The 25,518-nt window shown below is 46.9% G+C and overlaps 2 protein-coding genes across 4 annotated transcripts in view; both read left to right on the top strand.

The window, feature by feature from the left end:
• The window catches only part of EXOG (exo/endonuclease G), a 209,295-nt gene that overhangs the window by 111,898 nt on the left and 71,879 nt on the right, over positions 1-25,518 (top strand). The window lies entirely within an intron of this gene.
• Positions 1-25,518, top strand: part of ACVR2B (activin A receptor type 2B) — a 135,436-nt gene that overhangs the window by 71,333 nt on the left and 38,585 nt on the right. For all 3 annotated transcript variants that reach the window (XR_014150090.1, XR_014150091.1, XM_081834429.1), the window contains exon 2: positions 21,308-21,515. Coding sequence is in view for 1 of the 3 variants with exons in the window: in XM_081834429.1 (XP_081690555.1) it covers positions 21,308-21,515 (208 nt within the window). In the remaining 2 variants the exon portion in view is untranslated. The remainder of the gene's footprint in view (positions 1-21,307; positions 21,516-25,518) is intronic.

Here is a 25,518-nt window from a genome sequence, read left to right as displayed (position 1 = left end):
GTATTATGGACAGCAGCTTTCAAAAATCTTTGCAGATCATAGAATCCTAGAATTGGAAGAGGGACCACAAAGCTCATCTGGTTCAACGCCCCCCTCCCCCCACAATGCAGAAACCTTTTGTCCAATGTAGGGCTCAAACCCACGGATGTGGGAAGCGTTTTCCTTCGTCTGTTTCTCACTGCAGTTTAGTGTACTTTGAAGCTGCTGTTGACATAATTCAGCCTTGCCCGGATGAAATTTCTAGTTTGCACCTGATTCATTATCAGAAAATTATCCACAGCCAGAGAGAAGTGAAGAGCTTGGATTTACTGTGACATTTTACAAGGCCAGAATCTGGAGCAACACTTAATGATTAAGTGAACCACGTCCCCTACCTGAATCGTGTGCTACGCAGAGCGAGAGAACTCTCCTCTCTTAAAGTGCATTCTTAGTTGCCTCTCTCTTCCTAGCCAAGCTTGTGTCCTCCCTGCTGCGACAGAGGCAGAGAATACACCCCTCTCCTCACAATTTTGCACTTCTGAGCTCTTGAGCAAGAGCTGAAGACCCATCTTGGAAGTAACACAACAGGCTAAGTTATGGGTTGGTAAAATGGAGATGGCACACCAGGCTTTCTCCAGATATATGCTTGTAGCTGGAGCTCACGCAAAGTTCTGAACTGGAGGCACCGTCTGTGTGTCTACGAAAATAAGATGTCTTCGTTAACTTATTCAGAGAATCGTAGAATTCTAAAGTTGACAGGGAGCCTGAGAGTCATATAGTCCAACCCCCTGCAATGCAGGAATCTCCCTTAAAGCACCCAGGACGAATAGCCATCCAACCTGCTGCTGTTCCACAGAGGCACTCAGGGTCATAGAATCATAGAATCATAGAGTTGGAAGAGACCACAAGGGCCATCGAGTCCAACCCCCTGCCAAGCAGGAAACACCATCAGAGCACTCCTGACATATGGTTGTCAAGCCTCTGCTTAAAGACCTCCAAAGAAGGAGACTCCACCACACTCCTTGGCAGCAAATTCCACTGTCGAACAGCTCTTACTGTCAGGAAGTTCTTCCTAATGTTTAGGTGGAATCTTCTTTCTTGTAGTTTGGATCCATTGCTCCGTGTCCGCTTCTCTGGAGCAGCAGAAAACAACCTTTCTCCCTCCTCTATGTGACATCCTTTTATATATTTGAACCTGGCTATCATATCCCCCCTTAACCTCCTCTTCTCCAGGCTAAACATGCCCAGCTCCCTTAGCCGTTCCTCATAAGGCATCGTTTCCAGGCCTTTGACCATTTTGGTTGCCCTCCTCTGGACACGTTCCAGTTTGTCCGTGTCCTTCTTGAACTGTGGTGCCCAGAACTGGACACAGTACTCCAGGTGAGGTCTGACCAGAGCAGAATACAGTGGCACTATTACTTTTACCGGAGTAAAAGTAAAACTATTACTATTACCGGAGGCAGCTTTCAGTTCTTGCGGGGTTTTTTTTCCAAATCTGAGAAAAGATTCGCACAGCTGTTGGTAACATGTAGTTTAGCCCTTGCTCAAGGGGCCAAGGACTGTTCTTGAGGAGGCAGGCAATGAATGCTGTTGCACTAAGTTGATAGCTTTTGAAAGTTGCGCAAGTGGGATCTCTCAGCCCCGGTGAAGGAAGGCAGAAGACATCTTTTATAAAATAAGACTTTGACAGTGATATAAATGCAGAGTGAAAGCAATTCAGCTCCCAAATAGGATTCCCCCCCCCCCATTCTGATATCTGCAGGGATCATGCAATGGTGTGTGTGTGTGTGTTTTAAAAAAAAAACCAACCAAAACAAAACCAAAATATTTTTAAAATCAGCTTCAGCTTGGAAATGTGTGAATAACTACCAAGTGGGATCTCTTTGAACTTTCCCACTCCAGATGATGCTAAACCAGTGTTTCCCAACCAGTGTTCCGCGGCACACTAGTGTGCCGCGAGACGTTGCCTGGTGTGCCGTGGGAGGGCACACTCATTGAAATTAGAATTAGACTTTTGCCCCCCGCCCGCCTTCAGAAGAGGTCCAGGACCTCTTTGCTCCCCCCTGCCTGCCTTCCCGGGAGAGCGGAGAAACGCAGCGTGTTTCTCCGCTGTCCCGGACAGCTTTTGAAGGCAGGCAGAGGGGAGCAAAGACTTTCGCCCCCCGCCCGCCTTCAGAAGAGGTCCAGGGCCTCTTCTGAAGGCGGGCGGGGGGCAAAGGTCTTTGCTCCCCCGTGCCTGCCTTCCCGGGAGAGCGGAAAGTCTTTGCTCCCCCCCTTCAAAAGCCGTCCGGGACAGAGGAGAAACGTGCTGCGTTTCTACGCTCTCCCGGGAAGGCAGGCAGGGGGAGCAAAGACTTTTGCCCCCCGCCAGCCTTCAGAAGAGGTCCTGGACCTCTTCTGAAAGCGGGCGGGGGGCGAAAGTCTTTGCTCCCCCCGCCTGCCTTCAAAAGCCGTCCAGGACAGCGGAAAAACACGCTGCTTTTCTCCGCTCTCCCGGGAAGGCAGGCAGGGGGGGAGCAAGGACTTTTGCCCCCCGCCCGCCTTCAGAAGAGGTCCTGGACCTCTTCTGAAAGCGGGCGGGGGGCGAAAGTCTTTGCTCCCCTCTGCCTGCCTTCAAAAGCTGTCCGGGACAGCGGAGAAACACGCTGCGTTTGTCCGCTCTCCCGGGAAGGCAGGCAGGGGGGAGCAAAGACTTTCACCCCCCGCCAGCCTTCAGAAGAGGTCCTGGACCTCTTCTGAAGGCGGGCGGGGGAACAAAAGTCTTTGCTCCCCCCGCCTGCCTTCAAAAGCCGTCCAGGATAGCGGGAAGCGCTTCCCTGCTATCCCGGACTGCTTTTAAAATGCTGGCGGTGGGGAGCAAAGCCTTTCGGCCCCCGCCGGCCTTCCTGGACCTCTTCTGAAGGCCGGAGGGGGGGGGAAGGCTTTGCTCCCCACCGCCAGCATTTAAAAGAGGTCCCTGGAGATTTCCCTATAGGCTTTCTTCTTGCGAAGCAAGCCCATAGGGAAATTCATCTTGCGAAGTGCCTCAAAAAACGGAAAACCCTTTCGTCTTGCGGGTTTTCAGTCTTGCGAGGCATTCGTCTTGCGGGGCACCACTGTATATATAGTCAATATAGGCACAGAGTTAATTTTTTAAACATTTTCTAATGGTGGTGTGCCTCGAGATTTTTTTCATGAAACAAGTGTGCCTTTGCCCAAAAAAGGTTGGGAAACACTGTGCTAAACCACTATTAATAATTAAACTGCCATACACTATGCAAGTATTTAAAAGACAAGTGTCCTTCCTGAAGGCTTATACAGTGGTGCCCCGCAAGACGAACGCCTCGCAAGACGGAAAACCCGCTAGACGAAAGGGTTTTCCGTTTTGGAGGCGCTTCGCTAAACGAATTTCTCTATGGGATTGCTTCGCAAGACGAAAAAATCTTGCGCTCCCCCCCCTTTCCTAAGCTGATAAGCCGCTTATCAGCTGTTCCGCTGATAAGCCGCTTAACAGCTGATCGCTAAAAGCCGCTAGATCGCTAATAGCGCTAATCTGCTAAGCTGTCAATGGGCTTGCTTTGCAAGACGAAGAAACCGCTAGACGAAGAGAATCGCGGAACGGATTCTTTTCGTCTTGCGAGGCACCACTGTAATATATTTTAGTAGATGGTTTGCGGAAAGCTCTGCTGTACATGGAATTTGAGGAATTTATTGTTCCCGACGGCCAAAGGGTTTGATACTGGAACCAAATATGTTGAAATATAGGTCTGGGGTCTATAATAATATATAATATATGTTTTTTTTAAAATTTACACTCCACCCATCTAAAAAAATATTTCTAGGGGCTGGGCTTTTCCATTTCAAATTATAAAACTGCAGAGAGTCGTTGCATTTCTGGGGCACTGTGGGATGAGGGCCTACCTTCTTTAAGGGTGAGTTTGGGGGTGTAAGGTGTTTTCCTAACATTGGGTTTTCCTAGCACCAGGGAGGTTAGAGACTAATCACTTTTCAGGAAGCAACAAGTGGCTGATGACTTGGGCAATGCCCTTAATTTCACAGCTGTGGACGACAGCCCCTGTGTGAATGCGGACAAGGGTCAGGTTCAGGGTTCTTGTATTATTTTCAGCTTCATGGTCCTTGTATTAAGTTGACGAGGCCGTTAACAACTCAGGTCCCAGAGACTAGGATTCCCAGAGCAGTTTAACAATCCTCAGGTGCTTTTCTTCCGGGAATTGCAGCTCTGTGAGGGGAATAAAGGTCTCCTAACAGCTCCCAGCACCCTTAACAAACTACAGTTCCCAGGGTTCTCTTGAGTATTATAGCGCTTTAAATGCATACTGCCGATGGGGCCTGAGCCTTCCAGTTCATTTTAATCGTGGATCCCTTAAACAAATCAGAGGCTGAAATGAATTCCCCAGGATAATTGAACCAGCCCAGGGGTCAGCAACCTTTTTCAGCCATGGGCCGGTCCACCATCCCTCAGACCATGCGGTGGACCGGACTATATTTTGAAATAAAAAATGAACAAATTCCTAAGCCCCACAAATAACCCAGAGATGCATTTTAAATAAAAGGACGCATTCTACTCATGTAAAAACATGCTGATTCCCGGACCGTCCATGGGCCAGATTGAGAAGGCGATTGGGCCGGATCCGGTCCCTGGGCTTTAGGTTGCCTACCCCTGAACCAGCCCCATAGAATTTGGAAAGGCCTGGATTTCTCCTAGGAAAGAAAACAGGGACGTAACTGTGGAAAGAGCACAAGGCCTTCTGCCTGCTCATAGCATCTGCGTAGCCCCAGCAACTGTCTAGCATGACAGGGTTGAAGCCGTGAAGGGGATTAATTGGCAGTGTCTTGGCCGGGGACACCAAGCGCAGGAGGGGAGAGAGTCTCCAGTTAATGACACGGCTAAACTAGCAAGGTTAAACGCCGTATCTGGTATCAGGGCCCTGCTCTAAACCCGGGTGCCTTTTGCCATAAAGCAACGCTGCATTTCGTAGCTGCAGGAAGCCTGGTGTTTAGAAGAAAAGGAATAGCAGATTTGTTATGAGACGGGTTTTAACTTGGGTCGACCACGCGCATTTCTCCGAAAAACAGTTTGGGCCTGTTGTTGTTCATTTCATTTTTTATGCCGCTTTATATTTTAAAGAACAAATCTCAAAGCGGCTTACATAAAGCACCAAGTCAAACAATCCAGAACAAAACAAATCCGAACATCAAGGAAAATATTTCAGATCCTTCTCTACGTGGCATTTTGCCTAGGCAAAGGGGGAAGCCCATGAACACTCACCATTGTGTTCTTTAGGAGGAAGCGGAAAGCAGGAGACCAGAAATGCCTTGGTTGCTTGAATCAAGTGCTTTCCTCTCATTCACTTTAAATCCTAGAATTGTAGAGTTGGAACGGACCCTGAGGGTCATCTAGTCCAACCTGCTTCAATGCAGGAATCTCATCTCAAGCATCCCTGGCAGATGGACATTCCTACAAGGAATGAGAGTTTGTTCCACTGTCAAACCCTTCTTCTAAGGGAGTCTGTTCCACTAGCAAACATATATTACCGTTAGATGTTTAGTCAAAATCTCATTTCTTGTAACTTTAAGCCATTGGTTTAGGTCCTACCCTCCAGGGCAGGAGATAACAAATATTCTCCCTCCTCCATGTGACAGCCCATAAGATATTTGAAGATGGCTTTCATATCTCCTCTCAGTCTCTTTTCCAGGCTAAACAACCCCAGCTCTCTCAACCATTCCTCATAAGGCTTGGTTTCCAGACCCTTAACAATCTTGCTTGTCCTCCCCGACGCCCGTTCCAGCTTGTCAGCAACCTTCTTAAATTGTAGTGCCCAGAAACGGACACAGTATTCAAGGTGTGGCCTGACCAAAGCAGAATAGAGCGGACCTATTACTTCCCTTGACCTGGACGCTATACTTCTGTTCCATGCTTTGGAGAGCACCCTTGTTGGCTTAGAAAGGAGCAGCTCCTGCAAATGGCGTGGTTTTGCCCACTTTCACTCTGGCAAGAGCTTCTGTTTACCTGGCCCTGCCCTTCTAACTGTGGGCCCAGTCATAGCTCTCAAGTGTCTCTAGATGGGAAGAGTTGATTTAATGCAGGAGCCTAATGCCCTCTAGATGTTTTGAACTCCAGTTCCCATAGGTAGCTGCCTTATACTAAGTTAGAGCACTGGACCATCTAGCTCATTAATAGCAGTGGCTCCCCAGGGTTTCAGACTGGAGGTCTCCCAGCCCTACCTGGGACCCCTTTTGCATACAGAGCAGAATTTTTTAGCACTGTGGGTTAAACCACAGAGCCTAGGGCTTGCCGATCAGAAGGTCGGCGGTTTGAATCCCTGCGACGGGGTGAGCTCCTGTTGCTCGGTCCCTGCTCCTGCCAACCTAGCAGTTTGAAAGCACGTCAAGTGCAAGTAGATAAATAGGTACCACTCTGGCGGGAAGGTAAACAGTGTTTCCGTGTGCTGCTCTGGTTCGCCAGAAGCTGCTTAGTCCTGCTGGCCACATGACCCGGAAGTTGTACGCCGGCACCCTCGGCCAATAAAGCGAGATGAGCGCCGCAACCCCAGAGTCGGCCATGACTGGACTTGTGGTCAGGGGTCCCCTTTACCTTACAGACCATCAGCCACAACCAAACCATGGTCTATGGTCAAGGTTGATGGAAGTTGTCTTCCAGCATCACAGCTTTTCAGGGTGATGGTGGTGGGTGTGCTTGTGGGGTTGTTGGTTTTTTTGCCACCAGAGTCTTCCCTACCACTTTGGCTAAGAGACAAGTGACTGTTTTGCAAATGCTGTTAAGCAACAGTTTGAAACTTTTGGCAAATAGTGTGCGTGAAATGTGCATGTGTGCTTCTTTATATGTCACCTGAAGCTAGAAATACAGCTACTGGAAGCTTGGGGAGGCAAATGTATTCTGTTTCTGGAATCCAGAGGGAGGGTTTAGTGTACGGGCTCTGCAGGGGGGCAGGGGGCGGAACAAGCCTGGAAGTCCTTGGCTGAAAGTTTGCTTCAGCCATGAACTCAGTAGATGGCCTGAGGTTAGGGACATGAATTTCTCAACTTCAACCCAGCTGCCTTCACCTCCGACATGGAGATAATATTGATGCAAGAAATACCAACGTAGTGAAGTGCTTTGCACAGATGAAGAACACGGTGCAGATGTTTATTGGGTTTTTATTAGGTGTTATTTATTAGGTTTTGCCTTTTGTGCAAAACTGCATTGTCAAAGCTTTATTTGAAGGCATTAACGAACTGCAAATCTATTAACATCACTTCAGGATAGAAAGGGCGAGTCTCTCATTATAATATAGATGGGCTTATTCTCTCTCTCTCTCTCTCTCTCTCTCTCTCTCTCTCTCACACACACACACACACACAGAGTATTTTTTAATGTGAAAAACGCGTAATCTGGCCTGTTCCCTTGGCATAGGATAGGGCAGGGCATAAATTTAAACGAATAAAGGGATGTCTTGATGCTTACAGTCCTCTGCTGCATTAGATAGTTTGGACAGGGGCTTGAATAAGAGATCCATCTCCATTAGTGTGTTCCCATTTCAAAAAGGCAAGTTAATGATGGGTGACCGACCTATTGTGAAGCCAGTTCTGTGGCCCCTTTTCTTTTTCTTCTTCCAGGGATGGTGCTCAGTGTGTGGAATTTGGAGAAGGGCCGCCATACATATGGCTCAGAGGATTAGCCTGTTCATGCATGCCCAGAACACTGGCAGCAGATGGCCAATTCAGCTTTTTGTCTGCGTGTGCGTGAGTGAGTGCGTGTTTGTGTGTGACATCTTATCACACATTTGCTGCCTTTTGTCCTTGGTTAACTGCAGTGCATTATCAAAGTTCACAAAAGACAGCTGGAAAGCACACAGCCCTAGCTGTCGAAGCCGAGTGTATGTGTGAGAAATATATTGGTCCAGTAAGTTGCCGCGTGGAGTCAGAAGTTGCACTGGAATGAGAGTGGTGTTTGCTTTTGAAGCACGTTGCTACTGAGAGAGATATCTGGTTAGTGTATAATTGGGGGATGGGGGACGGGACGGACGCTGTCCAGCTGAGTTCACATTGCACAGAGATGGGTCTGCCCTCCAGTATTGTTTTCCATGCTGCCTAGCTACTTCGATACTGCAGGCACTGAGTGGATCTTCCGAGTTTCACACATTTGGACAAAATGAATGGTTTGGGTTAATTGGAGTCTTCCTCGTTTAATCACAGCTCGCCCAAAGAGAGGTTTGAAAATATTTGCGTCCACAGGGAAAAGGCTCCCTCAAACGGGGCCTTCATATCTCTTAAAAAAAAACAAAAAACTGAAATTTTCTGGGAAGTTTTAGGAGAGTGCTCACTCAGGCTCAGTTGACCAGTGGCACGAAGAGCAAGATCTCAGCTGCCGAATAGTTTTATTTTATTTATTAAATTTGTACGAAACCCTCCACCCAAAGATCACAGGGCGGTTCACAACATGAATATACAAAATGAGAACACAAAAATATACTACAGAAATGCAAAAACAAACCAATAACCACCACCTCCCACCATCACATTTAAAAGGTCCTTGTTGTTGTTTAGTTGTTTAGTCGTGTCCGACTCTTCGTGACCCTATGGACCAGAGCACGCCAGGCACTCCTGTCTTCCACTGCCTCCCGCAGTTTGGTCAAACTCATGCTGGTAGCTTTGAGAACACTGTCCAACCATCTCGTCCTCTGTCATCCCTTTCTCCTTGTGCCCTCCATCTTTCCCAGCATCAGGGTCTTTTCCAGGGAGTCTTCTCTTCTCATGTGGTGACCAAAGTATTGGAGCCTCAGCTTCAGGATCTGTCCTTCCAGTGAGCACTCGGGGCTGATTTCCTTAAGAATGGATAGGTTTGATCGTCTTGCAGTCCATGGGACTCTCAAAAGTCTCCTCCAGCACCATAATTCAAAAGCATCAATTCTTTGGCAATCAGCCTTCTTTATGGTCCAGCTCTCACTTCCATACATCACTACTGGGACTAGATTGTTTAATCAGCCAAAGTCCTGACTATGGAAAAAGGTTTTCACGTGGAGCCTAAACAAAGTCACCAATCAGGTGAGCCTCCCTGAGGGAAGCATTCCACATACGGGGAGCCACCACAGGAAAGGCCCTGTTCTCGTGTTGACCGCACTAAGGAGGCATGAGTTCCCAAACTGTCCAGGGCTTTAAAAGATCAAAACCACCCTCTTCCTTTAAGCCCAAGAATGCATGCCAGCGTATTAGAATGTGGACGCCAGCTCCACAGAAGCGACAGCTTTCCACGGTGCACAAAAACCAGAGAATTAGCAAAAGGGGGAAAGATAGCTTAGGGCAATGGTGGGAACCCCATAGTCCTCTAGACGTTGGACTACAATTCCCATGGCCATGCTGGCTAGTGGCTGATGGGAGCTGGAGTCTAAGGACACCTGAGGGGGCCACAGGCTGTAAGCTAAAAGCTTCCAGGAAAAGGCAGGTTTCGTGGAGAAACTTGAATTCAGAAAGGCAGCACCGCCTTTCTGAATTCACCGTTCCAGGAATAAGGACAGAGGCCAAGTTGTTTAAGAGAGGAGGAGGCCGGCTTTCTGACAGCTGGTGATGGAAGAGCTGGGTTATGTACACACCGTGTATTTAAAGCAGAGCCCAAAAGATCATAGAATCATAGAATCATAGAGTTGGAAGAGACCACAAGGGCCATCGAGTCCAACCCCCTGCCAAGCAGGAAACACCATCACTCCTGACATATGGTTGTCAAGCCTCTGCTTAAAGACCTCCAAAGAAGGAGACTCCACCACACTCCTTGGCAGCAAATTCCACTGTCAAACAGCTCTTACTGTCAGGAAGTTCTTCCTAATGTTTAGGTGGAATCTTCTTTCTTGTAGTTTGGAACCATTGCTCCGTGTCCGCTTCTCTGGAGCAGCAGAAAACAACCTTTCTCCCTCCTCTATGTGACATCCTTTTATATATTTGAACATGGCTATCATATCACCCCTTAACCTCCTCTTCTCCAGGCTAAACATGCCAAGCTCCCTTAGCCGTTCCTCATAAGGCATCGTTTCCAGGCCTTTGACCATTTTGGTTGCCCTCCTCTGGACCCGTTCCAGTTTGTCCGTGTCCTTCTTGAACTGTGGTGCCCAGAACTGGACACAGTACTCCAGGTGAGGTCTGACCAGAGCAGAATACAGTGGCACTATTACTTCCCTTGATCTAGATGCTATACTCCTATTGATGCAGCCCAGAATTGCATTGGCTTTTTTAGCTGCCACGTCACATTGTTGGCTCGTGTCAAGTTTGTGGTCAACCAAGACTCCTAGATCCTTTTCACATGTACTGCTCTCAAGCCAGGTGTCACCCATCTTGTATTTGTGCCTCTCATTTTTTTTGCCCAAGATCCTGGGAACTGTAGTTTGTTGAGGATGCTTGGAACCATAGCTCTGCCCGGGGGGGGGGTAAACTACACCCCCCAGGATTCTTTGAGAGAAGCAATGTGCTATAAATGTATGGCGTGAAATAAAGGCGGAACGGACGCACTTTTGCGAAATAAAGGGAGCCGTCCAAGTCGCCCCCTGCTTTCGACAACACCAATACTATTGTGACAGGAACAATTCCTGGAAGCTCTTTATTGGTGTGGGTTGTTGTTTTTTGGGGGGGGGAGGGAGGGGGCTAACATTCCTTTGTGGGGTCATTCGAATACAATGGCTTTTTACTAGGGGAGAAGCTAATTCCTCAGTCGTTTGCTGCCAGCGGGGTGGGTAGTTTGGGGGATGGCAGGATTTTTCCAGTGGAATGCGAAAGCTGGAAGGCCCCAGTGTCTCTATTTTAGTGTGTTTGCCTCTTCAGCCCCCTGGAAGAATTTCAAGAATGCCTTGGCTTCCTTTCGGTCCCCTTGAGGCACCAATGTGTCCTGACAAAAGCTGGACCTTGCCTCCCTTCCTGACTCCCCACGGCCCTTTTACTCACTCCTGTTTTTCTTTTCGTCCAAGGCTAGTTTCACGTCAGGGTCCGGTGGTGTGTGTTTGGGGAGGGGTGGTGGTGGTAAGCGTCAAGAAAGAAAAGAAAAAAGCCCATGGGGTGATTGAAAGCCACTTTTACGATGGTGAAATTGCCATCTTAAAAGGAAAGCAAATTAAGGAAAGATGCTCTCCGGTGCTACAAATTATTAAAAGGTTGCCAGGAGATTCAAGTGTTTTGAATGGAGGGAAACTTCGAAAATGGGAGGACATGCTTTGTTCTCTATATTCTTTTTTTTTCTTCTTCTTTTTTGAGTTTGGGATTTTTACATACGTTATATTATCTCCTTCCAATTTTTAAATTTCCCATACAATTTTTTCCTTTCCTTCCTTTCCCCTCCCCAAATCCATTGGAAGGGTTCAAACAATTATCCTCAGCCACAGGCATAATGTCTTTTCTTCCAGTAGTTTTTATCCACTGAAGATAGGGGTTCCATCTGTTCCTTATCGTGGTGGACTTGACCTTCCACGTTGTCTCCTGTGACATGACTGCAACAATGTCCGACTGAATAAATTCAAACAAATAACTATTCCATGCCTCTACTGTCCATTTTCCTCTTTCTTTCCAACCTAAAGCTATCGTTGCCTTTCCCGCTAACATCATAGCTTTGAAGGTAAGCTGGCCACCTCTCTCTCTAGCCGTGTTTCCAAGTATACCCATTGTCATGAGATCAAAGTCTATTGAAAGCTTCACTTTAAAAATTTCATTAATAACCTTTAGGATTTTATTCCAGAATTCCTTTACCTCTGGGCATTCCCAGTACATATGGGAAAACCATCCCTTGGCTAGTTTGCAGTGCCAACAGTTAGAATTCAATCCTGCTACCATATTACGATACGATACGATACGATACGATATCTTTATTGTCATTGTCTCATACGGAACAATGAAATTGAAAAATCTACATAAGATATTAAAAAAACCCTTAAAAACCCTGAAACCCCATTCTAAAATACAATATACTCCTATAGCTAGCTGGGCCAGCTCTATATTCTTCCTTCCTTCCTTCCTTCCTTCCTTCCTTCCTTCCTTCCTTCCTTCCTTCCTTCCTTCCTTCCTTCCCTCCCTCCCTCCCTCCCTCCCTCCCTCCTTCCTTCCTTCCTTCCTTCCTTCCTTCCTTCCTTCCTTCCTTCCTTCCTTCCTTCCTTTCTCCCATGCTAAGGTCAAGAGTTTGTAAACAGCTTTCCATAGCCCCATGTGCCAAGAGTGCTACACTGCCCCCTGGTGGAAGGAGCACATCGCTCACAGCTACACAGAGCTACAGAACGCTTGGGCCGGGCGAGGTGAGGGCGCCTCAGGCAGCAGGATCCACGGGGGCAGCAGATTCTGATGTAGATCATAGAATTGTAGAGTTGGAAGGGACCCCGGGGGGCATCTATCCCAACCCCCTCTGCAGTGCAGGAATCTCAACCATAACATCCAGGACAGGTGGTTCACCCAACCTCTGCTTTAAAACCTCTTCCTGCTGTCACAAAGAAGATGGAACAAGCTTGCTTTCTCCAGCTCCGGAGGGCAGGACCCCTGAGCCGATGGACCCAAGTTACAAGAAAGGAGATTTTGACTAAGCAATGAGGAAGAGCTTTCTGACAAGTAAGAACTGTTAAGTCAGTGGAACAGGCTCCCTTGGGAGGCGGCAGACTCTCCTTCCTTGAAGGTTTTGGAGCAGAGTTTGGGTGCCCACCTGCCATGCATGCTTTCCTTTTCCTTTTCTCCTTCTGTGATGGAACTCCTATTTGGGGACTTCCCTGGCTTTTTTTCTGGCCCACGTAGGACCAGTCTGGATAGATGGCCTTGGTGAAGATTTGACGTTTTCATCCCCAAAAAAGTTTTTGATTTGAGTTTCTACTGAAATGAGCTTGTATTTTAATCTTGTTTTTAAGTTGCATTTTAATTGTTTTTATATCAGGTGTTAGCTGCCCTGAGCCCGGTCATGGCTGGGGAGGGCTGGGTATAAATAAAATTATTATTATTATTATTATTGTTGTTGTTGTTGTTGTTGTTGTTGTTATTATTATTAGTCTGCTTTAGACTAATACCTGAAGGAGCGTCTCCACCCCCATCGTTCTGCCCGAACGCTGGGGTCCAGCGCCGAGGGCCTTCTGGTGGTTCCCTCATTGTGAGAAGCAAAGCTACAGGGAACCAGGCAGAGGGCCTTCTCAGTAGTGGCGCCCGCCCTGTGGAACGTCCTCCCATCAGATGTCAAAGAGATAAACAACTACCTGACATTCAGAAGACATCTGAAGGCAGCCCTGTTCAGGGAAGTTTTTAATGTGTGACATTTAAAATAAATAATAACAACAATAACAATAACAGTAAACTGCTGACTTTGTGGTTAGTAGTGGTGGTCAGAAACCTTCATCCTGCCTTCCCTGGAGCCTTAGGCTGTGTGCACACTTATACCTTTCAAGCCGTGTTAGAAATTAGCCAGGCGCCAGACACATTTTGCTACTGACATGAGTCCAGTTGTGACTACGATGAGATTTCTGGGCGCCAGGTTGACGACCACAGTTTAAAAACCGGCCTCAGTCCACAACTAATACCATTTCCACTCTCTCTCTCTCTCTCTCTCTCTCTCTCTCTCTCTCTCTGTGTGTGTGTGTGTGTGTCTGTGTGTTTCTCCTTCTTGCATATTGGGACAAGTGAATTGTTGTGAGAGCAAGCTACAGCCAAGCAATGTAGCTGAGATCGTAGAATTGTAGAATCATAGAATTGTAGCATTGGACGGAACCCTGGGGTTACCCAGTCCAAGCCCTTGGCAAATAGTCATTCTGTTGTGGCGACCACAACCTAGATTTAAGATGCCATTTGACACCAGCATGTATATCTGAGTTTCTAACATTTTGCTTTAAGCATCTTCTTTCCTTCAAAGAATTCTGGGCACTGTAGTTTGCGAAGGTTTCAAAAACTTTTGCCAAGGCATGGGGTCCCTTGCAATAAGGCAGTTTTCTTCCATGGTATCTGGAATATTTTTCCAGTGGATCTTGATGTTGCCTGGTGGCCTTATAACAACGTTTTACACAATCTGCCTTGGCAACCCAGAGATCATATCATCCAGTTTTATTTCCCTTCTCTGCTTCAACCTGCCAAGAAGGCTGCCAGATTTTGAGCTTTGATTTCTCAGGTGGAACAGGGTGCAAAAAAAGGAAAACAAGCACAGCTTCGTTCTTAGGGGGGCATAGTTTGCCCGATACTTGACCTTCTGAACTTCATCTTCTTCCTGCCTGCTTACATGCATTACATCGTCCCTCCACACACACACACACCCCACCAAATTACCACCAAATTGAATTTGGAATTGTGGTATTTGAAAATGTCACGGAGAATCAATAGGGGAGCTCTGGAGGGGGGTCGGTCTTGGTAGACTCAGCACATTTCAGAGCAGATCCGAAACTTCTTCCCTGATGAATTTCTTTAGGGGTTCTGCATATGGCTGTTGAACTGGGGCACCCCTGCCCAGATTGCATAAGGCAGCATGTTTCACAAACATCTGAGAGGTGAAGTGGCATGGCTCTGAGGAGTGTGATGGAAGCAGAGGGTCGGGGGGCTGACCCAGGAAAGAGGACCAGCAATTTCTGGGGTTTGGTGCCGCAGAGGTGGGGGGCACAGGGTGTGTCAGAAGGGTTGGAAGAGGCTGTTTAGGTGAGGGGTGGTGCGGTCGAATCCCCGCTGTCTTCCAAGAACCAGAGCGGAAGAGCAATGACTGCTTCTGTGTAGGAGAAGAACTTCCTTGGCTGGGAGTACTGTGGTACCTCGGGTTACAGACGCTTCAGGTTACAGACTCCACTAACCCAGAAATAGTACCTCAGGTTAAGAACTTCACTTCAGGATGAGAACAGAAATTGTGCTCCGGCGGCACGGCAGCAGCAGGAGGCCCCATTAGCTAAAGTGGTGCTTCAGGTTAAGAACAGTTTCAGGTTAAGAATGGACCTCCAGAATGAATTAAGTTCTTAACCCGAGGTACCACTGTACTTTGGATATGAGGCAATTCATGCAGGGATACAATGGGCAGCCTCCTTTGAAGCGGGTGGTGCTGTGGTCTAAACCACAGAACCTAGGGCTTGCCGATCAGAAAGTCGGTGACTCGAATCCCCGCGACGGCATGAGCTCCTGTTGCTCGGTCCCTGCTCCTGCCAACCTAGCAGTTTGAAAGCATGTCAAAGTGCAAGTAGATAAATAGGTACCACTCCGGCGGGAAGGTAAATGCGTTTCTGTGCGCTGCTCTGCTTTCGCCCGGAGCGGCTTAGTCATGCTGGCCACATGACCCGGAAAAACTGTCTGCGGACAAATGTCGGCTCCCTCGGCCAGTAAAGTGAGATGAGCGCTGCAAACCCAGAGTCGTTCGCGACTGGACTTAACTGTCAAGGGTCCTTTACCTTTTTTTAAAAAAAATTCTGATGCGTCTGATGTGAGAGTGAATGTTGCACCCAATGTATATAAGCATCAGAAGCACATGTGTGTGGCAGAATCCAGAACACCACATCACGCAGAGATGCAGGGCACTCGCAGTGCCACCTCCCGTGGAAGGCACAGGTTGGACTCCCAGGGGCCCTCAATTAGTAATTAATTGACTTTTATTTCTTGCGGCTTACTTGCCTGTTGTGACTCACAGTTTGGGAAATATTGCTGTAAGATGCCTGGTGTTAAGTTCCAAGAGTGATATATGCACAAACAGAAGGTGGTTTCGTGCAGTGCTAGCATATCCAAAAAGTAAGAATTCTTCAAATGGGGAATTTAGCAGCTTCAACCTCTTACCCAAAAAAGGAAGAAGACTGAAAGCAAGCACATGTTGAGTCCAGTGTTCGATATTAGCCAGGTGCCAGGCACATTTTGCACCTGATTATTGGCCACTTACAACCAAATAAAGATTCCTGGGCGCCAGGATGGCGCCTGACATTTCCACCATCTGGAGGTGCATGCCTGGAAATCCTTGGATATGGACTATTGCATGTCCTATAGGATTCAATCAGTTATATTTTATCTGCATAGGCAGAATGAATTTCAGGAACCAAAGTGCTTTTTCTGTACGGCCTGAGCAGGAGCAGCGAATGACGTTATAGTGAATTGTTGTCACTTGTCCTCACATACCCAGCCGCCCTGCTTGCAGTTGTGAAGACTATCCCTGCGTTATGAATGGTCCGTGTCACCATTAAGAAAAAAGAGGTTGGAATAGACCAAGATACATGCAGACTGTCCCTGGATCAAGTGACCTTTCTTCTTTAAGCCCTCGAAAGTTCTTAACTCAGCTCAAGTTTTTCACCTGAACTAGCCAGATGTTAAACTGAGAATCAATCCCAGTCAGTCTGTCATTTGAAAAATATGTCTTGCCCCAACATGGCAACCAGACATTCCATTTTGGCTACTGCAACCCTGGTTTCAGGAGCCATTTGCCGCCTAGCTCTTACAAATCTTAAGTTTCTAACACTGGTTGGGTCCTCATGGCAGTGGGGCAAAAACTGCAAATGTAAAAAAAGGCTTGGTGGTGCTGGAATGGGATGTTCACCTCCTCACCATCACCTGTGTCCCTCATCTTGTTCTTACGTGTTGCTACAAATTACAACTCATTTACTCAGCCTGTGTTGGAATCTGTGCTAAAACATGGAATCCCCCTTTATTCTCCCAATGACTTAACCAGAAGTTTGGATTTATTTGACTTCAAGTGTGTTTTTGCGATCCTCATCTCCTGTTCATTTGGTGATGGCTGTCTTATGTGTCTCGCCTCTGATCTGCAGAACAGGATCTGGTGAAAAGCTCCCCAAAGCCGTAAGAAGCTTTCCAAAGGCTGCTCAATGGGTTTCCTTGCAGAATGGAGACTGGAACCCCAGACTTCCCAGTCCAAAAGCATTGCATACTTTAGCAGGCTGCGTAATGTCACATGGAAGCTTCTCCCCTCACTCCTCACTTGATGGTCTCTCTTTCTTGGCTTAAGCCATGTTCAGCAGCTGAATACAGTATCCTAAATCCTTTGTTGTTTTGGTGGTGGTTGGGAATACTTTGTAAAAAAAGAAGCAGCAAGCCCTTTTCATAAAAAAAGTCTTGAAATTGTTCAAAGACATAGAATCTTCACTTCATCCTCCCACCAGTGTGAGCTAGTTATAATATGTCCTTTTAAACACATTCTCTGCATCTCAAGGCCTGCCTTTTATCAGCAGCTTGGGAAAAAGAAATGTAATAAAGGTCTTATTCCTTTTGAATAATTTCCTTGTCTCCACAATTTCTTTTATCTCATTCTATGCCCTTTTAAAATGTGGGGTTTTTTGGGGGGGGGTCATTTGGTTGTTTTTTTAATTTTGATTATATATTTTGTGGTTTTATATTTTGATTTTGTTCTGTGAACCGCCGGGTATAGGGCGGTATATAAAATGAATGAATGAATGAATGAAGCTGAAAAGGGGAAGGAGAAAGGAGTTTTGCTATAGAGGGCAAAGCTTTCCACAAAACCACACTGTGCGCAGGAGCTTAAGGCACAAAACGATTGCCAGATAATTATCCTTAACCGTTTTCTGAGAGGTGCACCCTTTCTTAAAGAAAGTGTGTTAAAACCTTGGATATGCAAGTAAATAAATAAATGCCAGTTGATTGTGTGTTTCGTGAAATAGCAACATACAAATCAAGAGGAGACTCTTGACAACAGCAAAGATATTGTTACCTTTGTAAAAAAAAAAACCTTTTGTACTATTTTCGGGTACTATTTGCTCGTGTTGACATGGTGATAGTATCACAGAATTGTCGGGTTGGTGGAGGGACCGCGAGGGTCATCTAGTCCAACCCCTTTGCAATGCAGGAATCTTTTGCCCAGTGTAGGGTCTGAACCCACGACCCTGGAGCCATTTCCCTGCTAGCAGTGCTGGCCCAGGACATTGTGCATCCTGACGCAGAGCCCAAACGGTGCTGTGCTTCCGATAGGGCCCGCTTATTAAAGAAAAAGTCTTGCTGCACCTTTCAGACACCAGCTGGTGCCTTCCCCTGTCACTTCCTTATGGCCAGCTTTTGCTACTGCAGTCCATGAGCATATATGCCAGGATTAACTGAATATATAGGTACAGGCTTGCATCTGAGTTCCTGCGAGACAGAGGGGCTGGGGAAGCTCCAGCAGAGACTATGATGTTCAGCCAGTTTTAACAATAGCAAATTTGTGTCTGTAGTCTCAGTTGAAAGGTCCTATTTTACAATTTGTGAACACCGGGGCTCAGAGATACAGTGGTACCTCAGGTTACATATGCTTCAGGTTACATACGCTTCAGGTTACACACTCCGCTAACCCAGAAATAGTACCTCGGGTTAAGAACTTTGCTTCAGGATGAGAACAGAAATTGTGCTCTGGTGGCGCGGCAGCAGCAGGAGCAGGAGGCCCCATTAGCTAAAGTGGTGCTTCAGGTTAAGAACAGTTTCAGGTTAAGAACGGACCTCCGGAACAAATTAAGTACTTAACCCGAGGTACCACTGTATACAACTTGCTCATGGTTCAGGCAAGTTAAGTGTGTGAGACCCAAGGCCTTCTCCTTGCTGTTGTTGCTAGCATTCCAAAATTGGGAGTTAAGACTACTTAGCTGATCTACCAAAAAGATCCTGATCTGCTTTCTGCCAGCCCTGGGTGTAGACTGTGCCTTGGAAAAAATGCAGAAAGCAGGAAGGTTGTCAGAGGCTGGAACGGTACATTAGCACCTTGGAAACCTCTCTCTCCTTTCCCTATGATGAGCTGCAAGAGAATAAATAATGCAAGGCGAGGAGATAGATGCAAATTTGTGTAGTTTTCACGGGCTGCAGGGTTCTGCCTCCCTTGACAGCACACTTGGGGTTTCGTGGCTCAGGATTCTGAATTTTAGCTCAGGTTTATATATAGATCTAATGAACATCCTTCGACTTGGAGAAAAGGATTTCCCCATGATGGGGGGGAAAAGGCTGCTGTATTGACCGAAGGGATGGTGAAGCATTGCCTGTGGATTCTGACCCTGCTGCAGCTTTTTCTGACATCAAACACACTTTAAAAGGTTGCATTTCAGTGGCAAAGCATCTTGATTTGCATGCAGAAGGTCTCAGGGTCAATTCTGGGCACCTATATTCTCTGCCTTGAAAGCCCTGTAGCGCCACTGCCAGTCAGCATAGAATACTGAGCTTAGATGCACATTGGTCTCACTCAGTAGAAGGTAGCATTCTCTGCTCCTAAATCTCCAGCAGTCTTTTGCATGGCTTCCCAAGCACACATGAGCTATGACCTGATACCCCGACTCCTGAACATCTGACAGCAGGATGGCCTCTCCTTTTGACTGAAGGACAAAGTGGGATAATACCATGGTTGCCAGATGTCTGATTAAGGAAGCTGTAGTTGCTGCTGTATATCCCCCAAAATAGCACAGCTGCAAGCAGCATAATGGATACCGTTTGCCAGGGAATATTACAGCCCCATTGAACTTGCATCATAAATCTGCAGTTTCCTATTACGGTTTTGAATCGGGATTTGGCAAACATGGGTTTGCTAGATAGACCGGGGACCAGTTTGAATGTTGCTATATTAAACTTTTCTTTAAAAATCACGATGGGAGCAGCCCTCCCAAGGAGAATGTCAAGCAATTAAAAAACAACAACCCAGGAATTTCAAAAGCCACACACTCTTTCTTGACCCTCATCTATTTGAAATTGGTTAAGCTCTGCAAACATTTTTGTCAGTCGGGTCTCTGCAGCACTCAGCCAATCCTCAGCGAAGTGCATTCTTTGTAGCTAGCCTGGGAAACAATGCGATCACTAATTTGAGCACCTTGGTTTTTAATTTAATATTAGTGGTAAGAAAGAGCAGTGGTGGAGTACGCGTATTTCTATGCTACCTACTTTTTGCTTAATCATTTGCAGTTGTTTATGTGTGAACAGAGGAGGAGAAATGGTGGGTGGTCTGTGTGTGTGCGCGCTGCAGCTTTCAACATTTGTGCTTTATTGGAACTGTAAGGTTCGCGCGTGTTTCTAGGTTTGAGATAAGGGTTGAGGTTTTGTATCCCTGTTTTTCTTCAGATTGAAAAAACAACACAGTGGGTATGTTTGTTTGGCTGCTGTGAAACCGCTGGTGAGCAGGATCTTCTGTTGTGGTGAATGTAGTATGTGCAGTTTGTACAAAGGACACCTTATTAAATACATACGGAAGAGGCTTGTGCTGTTTATTTCTGAAGCTTATAGCTCCTCATCATGTTTCCTCTGTAGTAGGAAGCTGTTGAAGGTGGGGAGGAGTTGGTGGTGTCAATAGTTAAACCCCTTAGGCTTCATCACACTTTGGTTGGGCAGAATATTGCATGTACATTTTCCTTCTCAGTAAGCCAGTTGGCAAGTCTTCATGCTTTCTTAAAAAAACCTAGCACCCCAGAGGACCTGGAGCAGACATAGGCAAACTCTGGCCCTCCAGATGTTGGGGACTACAATTCCCATCATCCCTGACCACTGGTCCTGTTAGCTAGGGATGATGGGAATTGTAGTCCCAAACATCTGGAGGGCCGGAATTTGCCTATGCCTGACCTGGAGGCATAACTTAAACATCCTCCTCTCTGTCACTGGCTCCTTGTGTGGTGTTGCGTATGATGCTGTGGTATCCTTGCAATCCAAGGGGCAGCCAACTAGCCATGGCGTATAGCAGAGCTGAAACAATAGCCAAGCGGCACTGTAGAAAATGTGTGATTCCGTAAGTGTTCAAGGATTACAAAAAATGATGCATCAGATGAAGTGAACTTTAGCGTGCTGGTACGGCTGTCTTGTCCCTCTTGCTAAGTATGCGGTAGTGACGGCACATACCCAGGGGCTGTTGTCATTAAACGACGTCCATTTTGCTTCTTAAGGTCCATGAATAATCATAGTTTAGAGGTCCCGGGCCCTAAGGAAGTTAGATTATCCTCTACCAGGGCCAGGGCCTTTCCAGTGATGGCTCCAACCTGGTGGAATGCTCTGTCCCAGGAGACCAGAGCCCTGCAGGATTTAACTTTCTTCCACAGGGCCTGTAAAACAGAACTATTCCACCTGGCTTTCAATTTGAACCTGGCCTGATCTTTTGTTCCCCTTCCTTCCCTCTCCCTCCCCTTTTTATGACGATTGCCCGCTCTGGGATCCCACAGCTAATTCTCCCCTGGTCTCCTCACTGGCCCAAGTGGGACTAATTTAGCCAGCTAGCCCTAATGTTTATTGGATGGATTTTCTCCTCAAATTGATTTTTGATTTTATTGTTATTTACGTTTTATACCGTATTTTATGCTCTTTTTTTGGTAGCATCAATTAAGTGTTTTAAATTTGTTGTTAGCCGCCCTGAGCCCGGTTTCCTGAACCGGGAAGGGCAGAGTATAAATAAAAATTTATTATTTTTTATTATTATTCTCCCCTGCAGGGCCAGGCCATGGTGAGGCCGAGACCCGGGAATGCATCTATTACAATGCCAACTGGGAGCTGGAAAAGACCAACCAGAGTGGGGTGGAGCGCTGTGAAGGGGAAAAGGACAAACGCCTCCATTGCTACGCCTCATGGAGAAACAACTCCGGCTCCATCGAACTGGTGAAGAAGGGGTGCTGGCTTGACGACTTCAACTGCTACGACAGGTGAGAGGGCACAGGCAGAACCAGCACACACATAGAATCATAGAATCATAGAATCATAGAGTTGGAAGAGACCACAAGGGCCATCGAGTCCAACCCCCTGCCAAGCAGGAAACACCATCAGAGCACTCCAGACATATGGTTGTCAAGCCTCTGCTTAAAGACCTCCAAAGAAGGAGACTCCACCACACTCCTTGGCAGCAAATTCCACTGTCAAACAGCTCTTACTGTCAGGAAGTTCTTCCTAATGTTTAGGTGGAATTTTCTTTCTTGTAGTTTGGAACCATTGCTCCGTGTCCGCTTCTCTGGAGCAGCAGAAAACAACCTTTCTCCCTCCTCTATGTGACATCCTTTAATATATTTGAACATGGCTATCATATCACCCCTTAACCTCCTCTTCTCCAGGCTAAACATGCCCAGCTCCCTTAGCCGTTCCTCATAAGGCATCATTTCCAGGCCTTTGACCATTTTGGTTGCCCTCCTCTGGACACGTTCCAGCTTGTCAGTGTCCTTCTTGAACTGTGGTGCCCAGAACTGGACACAGTACTCCAGGTGAGGTCTGACCAGAGCAGAATACAGTGGCACTATTACTTCCCTTGATCTAGATGCTATACTCCTATTGATGCAGCCCAGAATTGCATTGGCTTTTTTAGCTGCCGCGTCACACTGTTGGCTCATGTCAAGTTTGTGGTCAACCAAGACTCCTAGATCCTTTTCACATGTACTGCCCTCAAGCCAGGTGTCACCCATCTTGTATTTGTGCCTCTCATTTTTTTTGCCCAAGTGCAATACTTTACATTTCTCCCTATTAAAATTCATCTTGTTTGTTTTGGCCCAGTTCTCTAATCTGTCAAGGTCGTTTTGAAGTGTGATCCTGTCCTCTGGGGTGTTAGCCACCCCACCACTCCTCGCTCCTACTTACATGTGTGCCTGGGGGTCCCTTGCCCCCCCAGTCCATGGAGCTTGCAGCTTCAGCCATGAAGGCGCTCAGGCTGGGAGCTTTGTTTATACCATCAGGAAGGTCCACACCAAGGTTGGGGAGGCTCCTCCCTCTTTTAATCTGGAGGGCCACGTGTCAGTGCTGGGCGGGGCCAGAGGCAAAAGTGGGCGGGGCAATGAATGCAAATTTTGCCATCCACCCTACACAACCACTTGAGTTTTCAGAGTGGCTGAAACACTTTTTTTATCCAGTGCTGTTGTCGTTTAGTCGTGTCAGACTCTTCATGACCCCCTGGACCAGAGCACACCAGGCACTCCTGTCTTCCACTGCCTCCCACAGTTTGGTCAAACTCATGATGGTAGCTTCGAGAACACTGTCCAACCATCTCGTCCTCTGTTGTCCCCTTCTCCTTGTGCCCTTCATCTTTCCCAACATCAGGGTCTTCTCTAGGGAGTCTTCTCTTCTCATGAGGTGGCCAAAGTATTGGAGCCTCAGCTTCAGGATCTGTCCTTCCAGTGAGCACTCAGGGCTGATTTCCTTAAGAATGGATAGGTTTGATCTTCTTGCAGTCCATGGGACTCTCAAGAGTCTCCTCCAGCACCAGAATTCAAAAGCATCAATTCTTTGGCGATCAGCCTTCTTTATGGTCCAGCTCTCACTTCCATACATCACCACTGGGAAAACCATAGCTTTAACTATACGGGCCTTATTTTTCTAGAAAAAGAGGTGCTGGAACTCAACATGAACACCTCCCTTGTTCTCTTATAATGGCAATGGCACCCACCTGAGAGGTGCTGGCACTGAGTTCTGGCGAGAGAAAAAAGCCCTGGTAGTATCCATTGAGATGGACTGGGGTTTTTTTTTGGGGGGGGAACCTTTTAAAATACCTTTTTATTCACGAATAATTTAAACAACAAAAGACAAACAAAAAAATACCAGCCAGCTGACATCTACAATTCTTACTATATGAACTGCAACTTGACAATTCCGTTCATTCCATTCACAGTTAGTTAATTTCCAAATACACACACAAACCCCATCTCAGCTGGAGAGTACAGCTATATGTTTCCCCCATAAATAAGCCACAATGACTTTAACAAGAATCGTTCCTAGATAAGAGTGTTTAGGGTTGTAGTCATCCTGTTCCTGCTGACATCTGAGGAAGAGCCGTGGCTGAGTGGTTGATCACCTGCTTTGCAAGCAGAAGGTCCCAGGTTCAAATCCTGGCTTCTCCAGGTAAGGCTGGGAATGTCCTCTGCCTGAAACCTGGCAGAGCCTCTGCCAGTCCGTGTAGGCAATAGTGAGCTCAATGGACCATTGGTCTAACTCTGTATAAGGTAGTTCCCTCTGTTCCTGCAGTTTCTCTTATCTTTCTAGGGCTTAAGCGTTCTCTTTCCCCGCCCTGCTTTTTTCTGCAATTCATTCATTTCCTATTTCTGCATTGCATCTGTTAGCCGGCGATGTTGCTCTCAACCCCCTCCTGCACGTCCCTTTTTTTAAATCTTCCTAATTTAGTTTATGTTCCTTGTCATTTCTTTGCCTTGCTCAGCCTTCTAAATTGCTGTTCGGCAGTTAGCAGATCAGCCATGCTACACGATCTCCCTCTCGGAGTCTTTTTCTTCTCCTGCTCCTACAGAAACCAGAAATTTCTCCAGTTGGCATTACCACTCTTAAGCTTCCCTTCCTGTTCCCAGTCTTGTAGGGTGTGGTGTCGCTTCTCATCTTTTGGCCGGTATAATATCCTTTATTTACCCCACACCTCCTGCCATTATTTCCCCCCCATCTCAAGCTTTGCGCTGCTGTATATTTCTTGGTTGCCTTTAATTTATGGATTGCTGCGATAGGTGGTTTTTTTAATTCGTGTAGCGCACCTAGTATATGAATTGCTTCCATAAATGGGAATAAATTATGATGACAACGAGTAATCTAACGCCAGCGACTACTGTTGCCACGCCTGCTTGGCCTACCCTCCTCTAAAAGGAATCCCATGAGAATGGGGGGTGGGGTGGCGCAGGGAGAACATGCCAGCCTCCAGACGTTGCTAGACTCCAACTCCCATCAGCCTGAGGAAGCATGGCCAGTGGGCAGGGATCATGGGAGCTGTAGTCAAGCCACGGTTTCCTCATCCCTCTTAATAAATGACCCAAACTCCTCCCCTCTATGCAGGGGCGTACTTTGCTAACATGCCTTGAGCAAGGACAAAACTTGGTCCACCCCCTTAGATATTTCTTATTTTTACAATAATTACTATTGACTATTATTTTGCGCCCCTTCAGCTCGGCACCCTGTGCAGGGGAACCGCCCGCATCACCTTAAATCCGGCGCTGCTTTATGACATCACTTCCTGTTGACCGGCCTCTCCCCGCCTTTGGAAGCACAAGTGCTCAAAAAACCCAATTTGCCACGCAACCGGGATCCTTATACTAAAGTAGCTGCAATTAGTTTACTAGCCTGCCCCATCAAATTATCCCATGCCTGAAAACCAGCGGAAAGTTCGCAAAACACCTGGAGACTGGGGACCAGAAAGGGTTGTGATAGAGGAAGGAAGGAATACTCTCATCTTTTCAGCAAGAAGGAGCAGTTTTATTATACATGACTGCAGGCCTGTTAAATCCCATCTTTCCAACTCCTTTAATTTGGTGTATCTACATATAAGAGCAAACGTTAAAGGCCTTCTTTTCCTTGTAGTTGTGAAATCCAGGAAGCTAAGGAGCTTCTGGGTGTTTTCACACAGTAAATGCTCGATAATTTCTGGCGTGCCCTGAGAAATGTTCTGTACAATTACGTGGAGAGCAGCGTGTTCTTCGGAGAGCCACGTGCCACAGAAAAGATGAACTTAGTCATTCGGAGCTGCCTACTGGAGCAGAAAAGCACACTTAGCCAGGGTGATAATGGCCCTGCTTTTAGAGCGGCTGTTTTCATTCTGCCTTCCCAGCACACCTGTTCACACATACACAGGCATTGTATCTTGTCCCTTGATTACTCAAGTTTTTGCTTACTGTCAGCCAAAGGCTTTGGAAGACTTCCGAAATGTATCAAGGGCTTTCTCCCCGGGCTAGTATTGTA

This window comes from Podarcis erhardii, assembly GCF_964252035.2.
Source record: "Podarcis erhardii genome assembly, chromosome: 12".
NCBI classification, from domain to species: domain Eukaryota; kingdom Metazoa; phylum Chordata; class Lepidosauria; order Squamata; family Lacertidae; genus Podarcis; species Podarcis erhardii.
Note: the sequence above shows the minus strand (reverse complement) of the source record. Positions and strands in the feature narration are given on the sequence as shown.